The sequence below is a fragment of the Monodon monoceros genome, unplaced genomic scaffold (genome assembly GCF_005190385.1).
Source record: "Monodon monoceros isolate NGI ecotype Baffin Bay Population unplaced genomic scaffold, NGI_Narwhal_1 Super_Scaffold_1, whole genome shotgun sequence".
Lineage (NCBI taxonomy): Eukaryota > Metazoa > Chordata > Mammalia > Artiodactyla > Monodontidae > Monodon > Monodon monoceros.
Genome location: NW_021703765.1, coordinates 22,885,510 through 22,901,623, shown reverse-complemented (window position 1 = coordinate 22,901,623; position 16,114 = coordinate 22,885,510). Strand labels below are relative to the sequence as shown.

The window sequence follows — 16,114 nt, the reverse complement described above, 5'->3', positions numbered from 1 at the left end:
TGGAGGTGGCCACATGCATCAGTAGTTACTTTTAATAGCACCCAGGTGATTGTAATGTGTAACCAAGGCTGAGGCTGGCTGACCTAGGAAGGGGAGAGATGAACAATGGTCAGGAGAATAAGAGGTGGGACTAGACTACTGCTTCCCAAACTTTAAAATGCATACTGGGGCATCTTGTTAAAATGTAGGTTCTCAGTAAATAGGTCTAGGACTACCTGAGATTCTGCATTTCTAACCACTGCCTTGGTGAGGCCAATGTTGCTGGTCCAAGGACCACACACTTTGAGTAAGAAGGGATGAAACAACTTTTTTTTTCTTTTTAACAATAACAACAGCTTCTATTGTAGAGAAAGCTAAAGCAAATTTGATAAAATGTAAAGTTACAAGAATAGTACAATGAACACCCTAAAGTTACCTTGATGGACCAATTCTTTACGTTTTATCAAATTTGCTTTAGCTCTCTCTACAATAAAGGTACATTAGTGCCTTTAACACCAAGAACCTTAACACCTCTCAAAATAGGCAGGACATAAATATATAAGTTCAAAATATAGTCGATTCTTATTATGTGTAGATTATATACTTGCAAATTCACCTACTTGCTAAAATTTATTTGTAACCCCCAAAATCAATACTTGCAGCACTTTTGTGGTCATTTGCAGACATGTGCAGAGTGGAGAAAAATTTTAGCTGCCTGTTATGCACGTTCCTAGCTAAGGATGAACAAGGGGGCACTGCCTTCTTGCTTCAGCTCTCATCCTAGAAACAGTGATCTTCCTGCAGTCTATTTAGTTTTATGCATTTTTGTGCTTCTTGTGGGCGATTTTACTGTTTAAAATGGCCCCCAAGTATATAATGCTGAAGTCCTTGCTCTCCAGTATCCCTAAGTGCAAGAAGGCAGTGACGTGCCTCACAGAGAAAATATGTGTTAGATAAACTTCATTCAGGCATGAGTGATAGTGCTGTTGGCTGTGAGTTTAATGCTAATGAATCAACAATATATATTAAATACAGTGTCCTTAAATAGAAACATATATAAAACAAGGTTATGTACTGATCAGTTAACAAAAATGTTGTGACCGGAGGCTCACAGGAACCTCACCCTGTCGTTTCCCCTGGGAGCAGTGGTTCAATAGTTGCTAATTCGGTGTACACGGCAACTATATAAAACATAACTACTGTGAATAACGAGAATTGACTACCATGAACAGTTGTGTGCCAATAAATTAGATAATTTAGGTAAAGAGGACAAGTGCCTAGAAAGACACAAACTACCGAACCCAACTCAAAGAAAAATAGACAATATGAATAGACCTATAACAAGTGAAGACTGAATTCATTAGTAATCAAAACACTACTCACCAAAAAAGCCCAGACTGGCTTCATTACTGAATTCTACCAAACATTTAAAGAAGCATCAATACCAATTATTCACAAACTCTTCCTAAAAAATAGAAAAGGATCACTTCCCAACTCATCATGAAGCCAGAATTATCCTGATATCAAAACCAGACAAAGACATCACAAAAAAGTACAGATTAATATCTCTTATGAATATGGATATAAAAATCTCCAACAAAATACTAGCAAACAGAATTCAGCAATGTACAAAAAGAATTATATGCCATGACCAGTGTAAGGGTCATCCAGAAATGTAAGGTTGTTTCATCACCTGAAAGTCAATTAATATATCACAATGTATCAACAGAATAAAAAACAAAAATCATACGATCATCTCAATTGACATAGAAAAAGCACTTGACAAAATCCAACACCTTTTCATGATAAAAACATTCAATAACCTAGGAAAAGAAGAGAACTTCCTCAACCTGATAAAGGGCATCTAGAAAAACCCATATAATCATACTTAATGGTGAAAGACTGGACGCTTTCCCCACAATATCAGGAACAAGACAGGGATATCCATTTTTTGCCTCTTTCATTCAACATCAGAGGTTCTAGACAGAGCAATTAGGTAAGAAAAATAAATACATAAATAAAAGAAATCCAGATTGGAAAGAAAGAAACATAACTATTTCTACTCTCAGATGACATAATGTTATATATAAAAAATCCTAAGTAATCAACTAGAAAATGATTAGAAGTAATAAATGAGTTCAAGGTTTCAGGATATAAAATTAATATATAGAAATCAATTGCATTTCTTTTTTTGAAAAATCAGCTGCATTTCTATACACTTGCAATGAACAATCTGAAAATGAAATAACAATTCCATTCACAATAGCATCTAAAAGAATAAAATACTTAAGAATAAATTTAACAAAAGAAGTGCAAAACATATTCTGACAACTCTAAGACATTGTTGAAAAAATTAAAGAGGATTTATACAAGTGAAAAAACATGCCATGTTCATGGCAATATTCCTTCAATTGACCTACAGATTCAAAACAATCTCTATCAGAATCTTAGCTGACTTCTTTGTAGAAATGGGTAAACAGATTCTAAAATTATCAAACTGCAGGAGACCCAGAATAGCCAAAACAACTTTGAAATGAATAACTAAGTAGGAGGACTCACATTTCTTGATTTCAAAACTTACAAAGAAGCAATGATGATCAAGACAGTGTGGAACTGACATAAAAAAGATAGACATATAGATCAGTGGAAAAGAACTGGGAGTCCAAAAATAACATCATGTGTCTATGGTCAACTGATTTTCCATAACAGTGCCAAGACCATCCAATGGGAGAAAGAATAGTCTTTTCAACAAATAGTGCTAGAACAACTGGATAGCCACATGCAGAAGAATGAATTTGGACCTGTACCTCAAAACATATATAAAAATTAAATCAAAATAAATCAAAGGCCTAAATGTAAGAGCTAAAACTATAAAACTTAGAAGAAAACATAGGGATAAGTCTTCATGACCTTAGATATGGAAATGGATTCTTAGGTAATGACACCAAAAGCCTGAGCAACAACAACTGAAATTGGGCTTCATCAAAATTAAAAATTTTCATACTCCAAAAGATACTATTAAGAAATGAAAAGATAGCAAAGTATAGAAAAATATTTACAAATCATGTATCTGTTAAGGGACTCATATCTAGGATATATAAAGAACACTTATGACTCAATAATAAAAAGACAAATAACCCAATTAAAAAACGAGAAAAGGATATGAATTAGACACTCTCCAAGAAGATACGGCAATGGCAACAAGCTAATGAAAAGTTGTTCACATCATCAGTCATCAGGGAAAGGCAAATTAAAACCACAATGAGATACTACTTCATATTCACTAGAATGGCTATAATAAAAAGACACACAATAACAAGTGTTGACAAGGATGTGGCAAAAGTGGAACCTTCATACACTGTAGGTATGAACGTAAAATGTTTCAGCTGCTTTGGAAAACAGTCTGAAAGTTTCTGAAACAATTAAATGTAGAGATACCATATAGCCTAGCAATTACACTCATAGGTATACACCCAAGGGAAATAAAAACCTATGTCCACACAAAAACTTGTACTTGATGTTCAAAGCAGCATTATTCACAAGGGACAACTGTGCACCTTTTTCTGAGCCTTATCCCAGCTCTAAGAGCTGAAAGCGCTCAGCGCAGGAGGTGGCAGTAGCCTCAAGCCTTCTCAGCCTGCCTCACCCTTCTCAGTCTGGAACCACCTTAACGAGTCAGGAGAACAGTGATTAGGGCCCCAGTACTGTCAGTGGCAATGCACTCAGTGTAGAGCCTCCGTCCCACCAATGAGGTCTGGTAAGAGTAAGACAGTCCCCACTTCATGGCCACACTTTGAAGGAATATTCAGCTTTCAATTACTGCAAATGAATCATCTATTTTGTACACCATACATAGCAAGGTAGAGGGTAAAGGAGCTTCTCATTTCCCACAAAACACTGACCAAGCTCCTACTGTGTGTAAGAAATGATGGGAGATGTGTTGCATTGCTTGGGTTTGCTACCCTCCTTAGTGGCACACAGAGAGAACCAATTTACTTCAAATAAGTCAAGGAGATTAATTTGCTATTTAAGAAGCAATAAAATGTATCCCAAGTCCCAGACAGATCCCAGATAGATATATAGTTTCTGAATATATGTTCTTTTGAATTATATATGTCCTTTTGAATTATACATGCCATTGCTTCTGGAGTCAGAGGACTCCTCAAATTATGAATACCTTCAACTATTATTAACTAGTACACCATTACAACACGTTAAAGGAATTATTTTTAGAAACTGATAAAAGAAAGCAATAGGAATGAAATGTCCCTTCAGCCCTACTAACCTGTATGACGTTGCCTACAACGACACTGTCAATAGTTTCAGGCGAGACTTTGCCAGCAGACAAGGCAGCCCTGGCAGCAGACTCAGCCAAGTCAGTAGCTGTGAAGTCTTTCAGAAGACCTCCATAAGCTCCAAAGGGTGTCCGCTTAGCAGCAACGATGAACACACCTATTGCAAAGAGGAGAGATTTATGAGCAACTACAGGTTAGTCAGTGTCCCTAACATGCTTTAAATAATTTCATTGTGAACCTTATTGTAAAGTACAATTTTCAATTAAATAATTAAAAATCTTTGTCACATAATAATACATAGAATGGGTCACACTCACAGAAGCAGTACTAAAAGTTATCATTTTGATCAATACCTACATGCTGGCACCAAGAACTGCACTGCAGGCTACGATGTAAATCCATTTTGGCTAGATAACATTCTTATAATCTGATGATTTGCAATGCTAGAAACATTTGTTTAAAACGAAAGGCTTCTTCTATTTGCTGGAGTATATTGCCTAGTCATAGAATCAAAGAATCTCCCAACTAGAAGGTACCTTAAGGTTGTTTGAGGCCAACAACTCATCCTATAAGAACATCCTCTAGAATATTCCTGACAAGAGGTCCTCTCTACCTTCTGCTAAAGAACTTTCAGTAAGAAGGCATGCTCCATTGTGTGAAGCAGTGTGCCCGTGAATAGGCAACATAACCTAACGATTTTTTTTCTCACACTGAGCTGGCTTGGTTTACCAAGTGTTCCATCTACCAATCGTAGTTCTATCCAAATGCATTCCAAACTCAGACAGATTATATAGCTTCTAGAACATACACTGCTTTGAATTTGTATTACATATGTCACTGCTTCTGGAGTCAGAGGATGACTCAAATTACAAATTTCAAATAATATGAACTATTATCTTTTACTCTTAGAATAAAATGAGCATAACAGATGACCTTTATCATGGGTAGCCCCTCCAGTATCTGGAGTCAGCTAACCTGTAAAATTCCCCAGACCTAATGACTCTTTTCCCAAATACACAAAAAGCATTCTTTCAACAGTTCTTTATTTAACATTAATTCTGGTTGTTTTTCCCTAAAGACACTCTAATTTGCTAATATCCTATTATAACGTGTCAGTTAGAATGTAACAAAGTTTCCTACATCTGACCTAACCACAAAGGATACAGAGGAATTATCTATACATCTATTATTGCAAAGACTACAAATTTGCGTATCACTATTGGTTCCATTGGTGTCCCTGTACAGATAAATACAAATTGTCCCCTCCCAAGGCACTCTACTGCCACCTGCCAAAAAAAAAATATATATATATATGGTTAACAAATCTACAATGACTATGATATGAGTGGCACCCATTAGAGTTGTGAAATGCAAAGCCTGCATACTGGGGAACAACATCGGTTACAGCAGCTTCATCACACTAACATTTATTAGGCACCTACTGAGTACTAGACATCTCATCACTTGTCATATAGTATCTAATCTTCCCAACAACTCTGCAAGGTAAATATTACAGTTAACATACAGGGGCACTTACTGTATGATGGACTTCATGCTTGATGCTTCGTATACACTAACTAAATTTTCCCAAAGACAATCTGAGCACACATTTCCACATCTTGCCAAGAAACTAAGGGACTTTTAACAATGGGTTTGTACCCAGATATTGACCTATAATTGAGACCATGCAAACATTATACCACTATTGTTATCTGGGTACAATTCTCCTGTTTATGTTAGAGATCTCTTTCCATGGAACAAACTACATCTATCCTAAAAAAAATTCCAGCTTCTTCTTTCATTCCTACGTTGAGAAATTTACAGTCTAAAAGAATGTTAGGAGCAACATATATAACTATACTTTAGAACAGATCCACTCAGTTCTTTACAGATAAAATATTCAGATACTTACAAAATGCCATAAATATTGGTTTGGTGCACTACAAATGTTTTCCTCTGAGATGGGTTATTCTGGGCCACTATGCCTTCCTGTAAACATCCTCTAATCCTCCTTGATTAATAGTCTCTGCCTATTTTTATGCTGGTGTTTGCTTTATTTCATTTTCCTTTCCCCTTTGCTTGCCTTCTTCCTGATTTTGGTACAGTCCTGCTCTGGTCATCGCCTAGTATGCTCCTATTTGACCAACTCTCCAGTAGACACTGAGGATATATGAGAATGGCTTCCTCAAGTCCTTGGAGAATGAACAAAAGTAGGCAGATGTAGAGTAGATATGGGAAAAGGGAATAGCACAGGGTGAGTGTCCAAGTTATTTATAACCTCTAACTTGAAGGCCAGCAGCCCACGCTAAATAGAATGGCGAGAATTCAGAAACTCAAAGTCTTGCTGGCTTGAAGAATCAGAGAACTGAATTTATGGCAATCACAGATACTGGAAACTGAGGGGGGGATCTGTGAAAGAAAAGCACCGCAGTGGGGAGCCCAAATATCTGGCTGAATCCTTTATCATGAACCTGTGGGGACAACTACAACCGCCTCAGCTAAGCCTAAATGAATTAGTTAGATCTGAGCTACTGCCCTCTACAGGGGAGACAGACTGTGCAGTTTGAGTTCAGCCAAATTAACTGCCTGCAAAAATAGTTAACTAAATAATCGGTAAGTCAATATTTTTTGGAAAGTACCAGAATCCAGTCCCTACAATGGTTCACCTGCACTGTCCACCACACAATCCAAAATTTATTCACGTATGAAGAAACAAGAAAATACAGGCATATCTCAAGAGATATAACAGGTTTGGTTCCACACTACTGCAATTAAGCAAGTCGCACAAATTTTTTTGTCTTCCAGTGCCTATAAAAGTTACGCTTCTACTGTAGCCTGTTAAGTGTGCAATAACATTATGTCTAAAAAAATGTGCATACTTTAATTTAAAAAATACTTTATTGCTAATAAATACTAACCATCATCTGAGCCTTCAGTGAGTTGTAATCTTTTTGCTGATGGAGGGTTTGAAACATTGCGAGAATCACCAAAATGTAACATGGACACAAAGTGAGCAAACGTTGTAGGAAAAATGTCACCAATAAACTTGCTCAACTGCAGGGTTGTCACAAACCTTCAATTTGTAAAAAACCGCAGTATTTGCAAAGTGCAATAAAATGACATATGCCTTGTGTGACTCATTCTTGAGATAAAAGAAAATCAACAGCAACCAACCCCAAGATGACCCAGATGTTAGCATTAGCAGACAAGGATTTTAAAGCAGCTGTCTATCATAACTATGCTCAAGGATGTATAGAAAACTTTGTTCATAATAAAGGATAGGACATCTCCACAAAGAAAAAAAAAAAGCTTAAAAAAAAGAACCAAAGTGAAAATTCTAAAACTGAAAAATATCTGAAATAAAATATACACCAAATGGGAAAAAGCAAGTGTGAAAAAAAGAAGTGTAAAAGCAGAATGGAAGTGAAAGGAGTACGATTCAGTGACCTTGAAAGAGATAAATAGACATTACCTGATCTGAAGAACACAGGAAAACGATGATTGGGGAAAACAAAACAAAACAAAAAACATGGGCAAAGTCTGACAAAGGAACAAAGGCAATTCAATGGAGAAAGGATAGTCTTTTCAATAACTGGTGCTGGAACAACTGGACATCCACATGCAAACAACAACAACAAAGTAGACAGACCTTACACCTAATAAAAATTAGCTCAAACTGGAACACAGACTTAAATAAAAAATTCAAAGACTATAAAACTCCTAGAAGATACCAAAGGAGAAAATCTAGACGACCTTTGGTTTGGCTTGGTGATAACTTTTTAGATACAACACTAAAAGCACAATCCATGAAAGAAAAATTTGGACTTTATTAAAATTGAAAACTTCTGCTCTTCAAAAGTCATTACTAAAAGCACAAAAATACAAGCCACGGACTGGGAGAAAATACTTGCAAAACACTTATCTGATAAAGGCTGGTATCTAACATATACAAAGAGCTCTTCAAACTCAATAATAAGAAAACTAACAACCCAGTTAAAAATGCATAAAAAATGTGAACAGACACCTTACCAAAGATACTATACAAATGGCAAATAGCCTTATGAAAAGATGTTTGACATCATGTTGTTAGGTAACTGCAAATTAAACTAACAATGAGATACTATCCCACAACTATTAGAATGGCTAAAATCCAAAAAACACCAGCATACAAAACGTTGGTGAGGATGTGGACCAAAAGAAGCTCACCCACTGCTTCTGGGAATGCAACATGGTACAGCCACTCTGGAAGACAGTGTGGCAGTTGCTTCCAAACCTAAAACTAACCATACTCCACTCATATGATCTAGTAGTCACACTCCTTTGTATTTACCCCAGTGAGTTGAAAACTTAGGTCCACACAAAAAACTGTACACAGATGTTTATAGCGGCTTTATTCATAATTGTTAAAACTTGGAAGCGGCCAAGATGTTCTTCAGTAGGTGAATGGATGAACTGTGGTACACTCATACAATGGAATATTCTTCAGCACTAAAAAGAAATGTGGTATCAAGTCATGAAAAGACATGAAAGAAACTTAAATGCATATTGCTGGTGAAGGAAGCCAATATGAAAAGGCTACACACTGTATGAGTCCAAATATATGACACCTAGAAATGGCAAAATTATGGAGACAGTAAAAAGACCAGCGGTTATCAGGGGTTGGGGGTGGTAGGGAAGGAGAAATGAATGGGTAGAGCACAGGGAAATTTTAGGGCAGTGAAACTACTCTTTATGATACTAAAATGGTAGATACATGCCATTATACATTTGTCAAAACCTATAGAACTATACAACACAACAAATGAACCTTAATGTAAACTGTGGACTTTAGTTAAAAATAATATATCAGTATTGGTTCATCAATTGTAACAAATGTACCACATTAATGCTGTTAATAATAGGGGATAACGGAGTGAGGCGAGGAAGTATATGGGAATGCTCTGTACTTTCTGTTCAATTTTTCTATAAAACTAAAAGATAAATTTACAGATTCAAGCTCAGTAAACTCCAAAGTGAATAAATGCAAAATACACGCACACACTCACTCATCTTGGCACATCACCGTCAAACTTCTCAAAACGAAAGACAGAATCTCAAAAGCCAGATAAAATGATATATTGCATACATGAAAATGATTCGAATTGAACGTTGACTTTTCAGAAACAATGAAGGCACATTTCATTTGCTTCTCCATAAATTTCCTGTCATGAGTTTTTTCCTTGTATTTCATAATCTAAGAAAGCATTTTTGTGTGGGAGGTGCGTATGGTGAAATATGAGAAATCTACAAAAGAGTGTGCGTGTGTGAAAATGAAAGCAAGAACTTCCCCTTTCCTTACATCACGTCTGCTTACTTGAAGCTCCCAGGCTGTAAAGGTTAGCATGAGCAAGGCTAAAACTGAACTAATACAATTATTTTGAGTGGGGAAAAAGCTATTAAGTGTATTTTTAAAAATAATCTGGCATGTGCAGGTACAAAGACTAGACAATCTAAAGGATTTTTTCCTGTAATTTCATAAACTGGATACCATGGCAATAATTATTTGATCTGATGCCGATTTTATGTGGAAGTTGAAAGGTCTGAAACTTAACAATCGGTAACACCCAGCTAAGATCTTGTGTATTTTAAAAGGCTCTGAAAATTCAGAGGTTAAAGATTTTTACTGAAAGACAATGAAAAGACATATTAATCCAGAGCATAGTGAGTCAGAAACACCAGGAAAGGGCCTGGCAATGTGGCAGATGTGACCACAGAGGAAAAATAACACTAGAAGAGAAAGAGGAATTCTGCCTTCCTTTCTATTACATTGTTAGGCAAATATTTACTCATTTAATTACAGCAACTGCAGACAGCCACCAAAGCTAACAAGGAAAACTGCTGCTTCTGTATCCACTTCAGTTTCAGGATTAACCTGGCAGCTCCCTGACCCCCGCCCCCGCCTGCCCACCTCACCTGCCTTGAAGGGTTGCACAAGCATTCCCAGCAAAGCTAAGGAGCAGTAAGAGAGTTAATATTTGTTGAGTGCAACCCTTCTACCAAGTCCTGGGATTGGTGCTAATAAAAACCCGGGATATTGGTTCTACAGAAATCTGATAAATTAATGACAATCTTTACCAAAATCAATTATGCTCCCATTCAAATGTGTCCTTTTCCCCACAAGAATCAGTCACACATTCTCTCTTACCCACTAGTCCTGCAAGCACCTAGTATGCTACTTGAGAGCAGTGTGTATCTGTAATGTATTCTAACTAACCAATAACAATCAAGACACTAACTACCATTAGAAACAAGCCATTCTACCTTTCTGGACATCAGTAAAACAGGGAAACATTCCCTGTAAAACAGTTTACAGTTTCCCTGTAAAACAGGGAAATGGATAAAAATACGATCACTAACTTTTAACACCATAGTGAATGGTATCCCAAATTTATAAACTTCATACTTCCTTAATGCAGGTGTTGATGTACATCCTTTCCCCTTACTGGGTTCATAGTTTTCATCAAATTTTCAAGGGGTCTGTATTAAAATAAAGTGGTCAGAACCACTGATAAATTCTTATACTGAGAAATCAATAAAAATATAATTTCTTTTAAAGATGATAGCTCATGACCATGCAGCTTTTAAATAATTTGGGTTTTCTGAATACCTCATCTAAAAAAAATCAATATGCTGCTTTATTAAATTCAGAATTGTAAAGAGCACTGACAAATTAAATGAAATCCTCTTGTCTCAGAATACCTATTTCTCACTTGAACTGTTCACATGTCATTTTGGCTCTTCTGAGCTCCAGATCCCCCTAACCAACTGCCTACCTGATATCTGCTGAGCACCTCAATATTCTCTTACAAATCTGTCCCTTCCCCAGTTTTCCTCACTCCATAAGGAGTATCACCATGAACACAATTCCTCAAACCAGAAACCTGGTCATTCTTGACATTTCCTTCTCATCGACCTGCCACATCCAACCTATCACCAAGTTCTGTGAATTCCAACTCCAAATCTATCTCAAATCATTCCTCCCCCTTTTCCCCAACTCCACTGCCCCCCACTTGAGTCAAAACCATCATCTGATGTTGCCTGGGCCTTTGCAATAGATTCTTAAATTCTCCTCCTTGCTACATGGGCAGCCTCATAGCCCTGAGGAAATGGGGGCAGATTGGATATCAGATCCTGTTATTCTACTTTAAGGTAGGAGATTGCCTTCTTTTGAATTTAGAATAAAACCCCACTTCCTTCACAGAGCCCCCAGGGCCCTGGACCACCAGAATAATGGTTCTCAGTTCCCGCCAAGTGTTTTTCTGCCCGGGGCCTTGATATATAAAGTGTTCCATCTGAAGGTTCTTCAAAGGACACATAAAGTAAGGATGAGCTTTCATCCTTATTCCACTGACTGCGACCATGTTATGAAAAGGGAGTTTACATATTTTTTTTAAGTTAATCACTGTAGAATTTATGTACTCAATGACTGCACTCTTCTGGACTCACTCGATAGAAGGGAAAGGGATTAAGGAAAGTTCTCCAACAGATCGCCACCAAGCACTGTGGGGGGGAACGGAAATGCCCTGCCAACTGCAAGACAACATTCCTTCCTTTCCCCCAAGCCCCGCCCACCCTCCGACCAAGTCCGAGGCCGCCGGGCTCCTGGGAAAGGCACCCCTCCGCCCCAGGCCGCCTCGTGCTTATGGCGCCGCCCCAGTCTTCCAAATAACTAACCTCGAACTAGGTGGGTCACTACCGCGCGAAGGCAAATGACCTTCAAGGTCAGAAGTAAGCAAACCGTGGTCTCAACTCTCAGCTGGAAGTTGCCGGGAGATCACTGTCGCTAGTGCCTGACAAGTATGTTTTCTCCTAAACCCAAACAGTGCTTTCGGGTTGGGGTTTTATCAAGTCCCCTTTACTGCCTAGGAGGCCTCGACTCCCCGCCGGGACCGGGCCCTTCCCCACCCCCCACCAACCAGGGGCGAGAGAGGCGAGGCTGTAGGGGTCACCTCGGAGCAGGGCCATGGCGGCGAGCGGCAGCGCAGGGGTCCTCCTCGGCGACGCTGACGTACCGCCCCGTGCACCCGGACTTTAAGCGAGCGGGGCGGCGCCAGCGTGGCCTCGGCCGCGCCTTTTTACCTACTTCGCGCCGCTCGGCCAGGGCTCTCTCTCTCTTTTTTGGCAGGACGCGGCCCTCTGCGCCACCCCGTGGGAACCAAGGGTACCAAAACCTCCCGGGGAGACCGGCCTTGGACAAGAGAACGTTCCTCGCAAGCGGATTTTTTTCCTCATATCGCTGTTTTTAAAGACTTTGTCTCTCTTGTCTTGTCAAGAGAATGATTTGACTCTACCCTGTCCATCCTATCTACGCCCCGCTACCCCCAACAGGTAATTAACGTGCCTCTTCACCCCCACTCCTGAATTTTGTTAAACGTGTGACCAGGCAGCCGAAAGTGTGGAACTGCTTTGAAGGAGGTGGGGTGCGGCCGGGCGCTGCCTGCGGACCGGAAGTCGAGTGGGGGAGGCTCGGAAGACGGCGGGAGGGGATTGGCTGAGCGACTCCCGCAGGCTGGGGAGAGCGGCTGCGCAGACCAGGGGCAGAGGCCTAGACTGCGGGGCAGGCGAGGGGGACAGGCCCGGGGAGGTTGGCAGGCGTGGAGTGTAGCGAGTGGCGTAGGTCAGGGGCGCCCCCGGGTCCACGATGCAGCTCCGGATGAAGCCGCTGTATTTTCCTTATATGATCGGGCCGCATGGCTGGCGGCGCCGCTGGCGGAGCCTGAGAGGATTATGAAAACTTGTCAGGCGAAATGGGGCCAGGGAACCGGGGGCTGGGAGATTAGGGTGAGCCGGTTAGGCTACGGATGAGGGAGGTTAGGGATGCCTCTGCCGCTGTAACTGTGAGCCCTGGTCGATGATGACGTGACCACTGCGCAATCTGAGTTCTGGGAACCAGGTGATGAGTGTGTGCTGAGAACGGACTGAGACCGGGCGAGCAGGAGGCGACCCGGGCAGAGAAGGGGCAGATCCCCAGCGCCAGGGCTCGGAGGCTGGCCAGGCTGCCTCGGGCTTGATTCGCGTGGTCGGTGTGGTGTGCTCCAAGGACAATGAACAAGATAAACTAAAAGGGCCAACATCGCCGGAACAGAGAGTTACCAGACCCTTAATGACTCTGTCATGCAGCAACCATTGCAACATCTCTGAGCTTTCCCAAGCAGCATGCCTTGCTCCTTTTCCATACCATATACAGAAAGGTATTCATCCCACTGGAAACATGCAGATCCTACCCAATCAGCGGGTGACTCAGAAGTCCCTTTGTTCTCTGGCTGTAAAAACAGACAAGCAGGGTATATGCCCAGTAGTGGGATTGCTGGCTCGGATCAGCTCGCTGCTTTGTGACCACCTAGAGGGGTGGGATAGGGAGGGTGGGAGGGACGGAGACGCAAGAGGGAGGGGATATGGGGATATATGTATATGTATAACTGATTCACTTTGTTATAAAGCAGAAACTAACACACCATTGCAAAGCAGTTATACTCCAATAAAGATGTTAAAACAAACAAACAAACCAGAGAAGGAACCCATGCTCAGGGTCGGCTTTCCCTGGCTTCCAGGAAGTCGGCCAGCTGTTCTTGCAGCGACCCTTCTCTTTAATAAACTCTATCTTCCTCACATTCTGCCTTGTGCCTGGAAATTCTTTTCCAACCTGCACTGGGACCACACAGTTGGGAAGGGGTGGTAGGAGGCACTGAGGTGTTCTGTGAGCTGTCAGGCAATGCCTGCCCTAGAATCCTGCTTTTCAAATGCCTTTGTGGCCCTCTCACATTGTGTTTGTTTGTTTAATTTTATTAATTTATTTTTGTCTGCGTTGGGTCTTCGTTGCTGCGCGCAGGCTTTCTCTAGTTGCGGCGAGCAGGGGCTATGCTTCGTCGCGGTGCGCGGGCTTCTCACTGTGGTGGCTTCTCTTGTTGCGGAGCATGGGCTCTAGGAGCGTGGGCTTCAGTAGTTGTGGCGTGCGGGCTCAGTAGTTGTGGTTCACGGGCTCAGTAGTTGTGGCTTGCGGGCTCTAGAGCACAGGCTCAGTAGTTGTGGTGCATGGGCTTAGTTGCTTCGCAGCATGTGGGATCTTCCCGGACTAGGGTTCGAACCCATGTCCTCTGCATTGGCAGGTGGATTCTTAACCACTGCATCACCAGGGAAGTCCCTATTTGTTTGTTTTATAGTCCAAAGTTTTTATTATGAAAACTTTTGAACATACAGGAAAGTGGAAAGACTTCTACAGTGAACACCCATATATTCACCACCTGTATTCTACAGTTGTTAACATTTTGCCATATTTGCTGTATCACGTCCCTCCATCTGTTCTTCCATCAAACCATCTTTTTTTTTTTTTTTTTTTTTAATGCAGATCTTAGTACACTTCACCCAGAAATACTATGACTCATGTTAGGAGGTCAGTATTTGTTTACAATTCTTTTAAGGCAAAATCTCCATGGGGTCAAATGTACAAATCTTAAATTGGATGAGTTTCACAAGTGCATATACTCTTTTAACCCAGACTACTCTCAGCTTTCAAAGTATAATTTAGAACATGTCCATCATTACAGAAAATTCCTTCATTTCCCATTTGATCTCCCAGTTATCCACTGTTCCCTTTTACTCACCATCTATTGTGATTTGACCATCAGGTTTATTCCTTTTCTTTCTTCTGTTGCTTTGATTTGAGCAAATCCAGGAAATTGACAGTCGTCAATTCAATACATGAATTCTGAGGCTATTGACTTTAAAAAATATGTATGCTCCTTTTTCACAAGAAGTGTATATAGTCAGTGGAATTTGGACTTTGAATAAATCAAAGCTTCCCACATACCTGATGATTTTTTTTCACCTTCATATTCTGGATGATGAGCAAAGAGCATAGAAAGATAAAAGCTACCATCTGTGAGCACTGTGTGCCCACCATGCACCAGGCACTTACGTATGCTGTTTATAATTCATATACTCAGGCAATATGATAATTGTTATATAAAACTGAATAACATACAATTCATATAACAGACAAACCCAAATTAAGGAACATTCTGCAACCCCATGAAATAGGTAAGAGTTTTTTCTTTCTCATTTTATAAATGAGGAAGCTTAGACCCAGAGAAACCAAAGAATTTGCCAAGGCCTCAAATCTAGATTTGCTGAATTATAGGTTTGAACTCTTGATTCTCAGAAGCCCAAGGCCCATGTTGTTTGTCCAGGGCTTATGGCATGTGGAACGTAGAAGCGGAGGTAGAAAAAGAGACAGGTATCATTAACTAAGGTATATGTTACAGAAAACAGGAAAGGAGGTGAATGTTAAGTTAATCTTCCTCGGTGGAAGAAATAAAGTAGTTGAAACCTTGGTAAAAGTAACATACTTGCATATGGTGGCTTGGATTAGAAGATTTATTTGCTTTTTTGGCAGGGGAAGGATCTAGGGGTGTGAGGTTAAGTGTGGTTTCAGGTAGGTGGAGAAGTGAGGCAACGTGTCACTACTAGATGCTCAGCCTTTCTCAACCACGGCTCCTACAGAAAATGATTTGAATGATTATTTTCTTAATTCTTCCAAGGATAGTACAGAGCTGGTACCATTAGAGCATTAGAACTTGATTTATGTTTGAAAGCTAGTAACATAATAAAATTGAAACCAAAATGGAATTCATTAGGTGAGCCAAAACCAACACATTTTATCTCAAGCTGACACGCAGTAAACTTAAGCCAGTCAAATGTGTGTTTTGCAATGAAGAAAATAAAAATCAGAAAGCATGTGCAGTGAATTATCTGTGAGATACAGTGGCGGAGGAAATAAACAGATCTTTAAAAGTTATGGGTTT

At 40.1% G+C, this 16,114-nt stretch overlaps 1 protein-coding gene, 1 long non-coding RNA gene and 2 other non-coding genes across 4 annotated transcripts in view; 3 read left to right on the top strand and 1 right to left on the bottom strand.

Annotated features, from left to right (window-relative positions):
• ACAA2 (acetyl-CoA acyltransferase 2) overlaps nucleotides 1–12,415 on the bottom strand; it is a 43,599-nt gene extending 31,184 nt beyond the window's left edge. Inside the window, exons 1-2 of the mRNA XM_029223442.1 lie at nucleotides 12,263–12,415; nucleotides 4,265–4,431 (exon numbers count right to left, since the gene is read on the bottom strand). Of these exons, the coding sequence (XP_029079275.1) occupies nucleotides 4,265–4,431; nucleotides 12,263–12,278 (183 nt within the window). The 5' untranslated portion in view covers nucleotides 12,279–12,415. The remainder of the gene's footprint in view (nucleotides 1–4,264; nucleotides 4,432–12,262) is intronic.
• LOC114895841 lies at nucleotides 11,914–13,240 on the top strand. The gene is made up of 2 exons (XR_003793657.1): nucleotides 11,914–12,110; nucleotides 12,415–13,240. It is a non-coding gene; the product is annotated as an uncharacterized LOC114895841 (long non-coding RNA).
• On the top strand, nucleotides 12,941–13,081 carry LOC114902518. Its single transcript, XR_003795530.1, has one exon.
• Nucleotides 13,159–13,240, top strand: LOC114902493. The gene has a single exon (XR_003795512.1).
• Nucleotides 13,241–16,114: the final 2,874 nt, after the last annotated feature.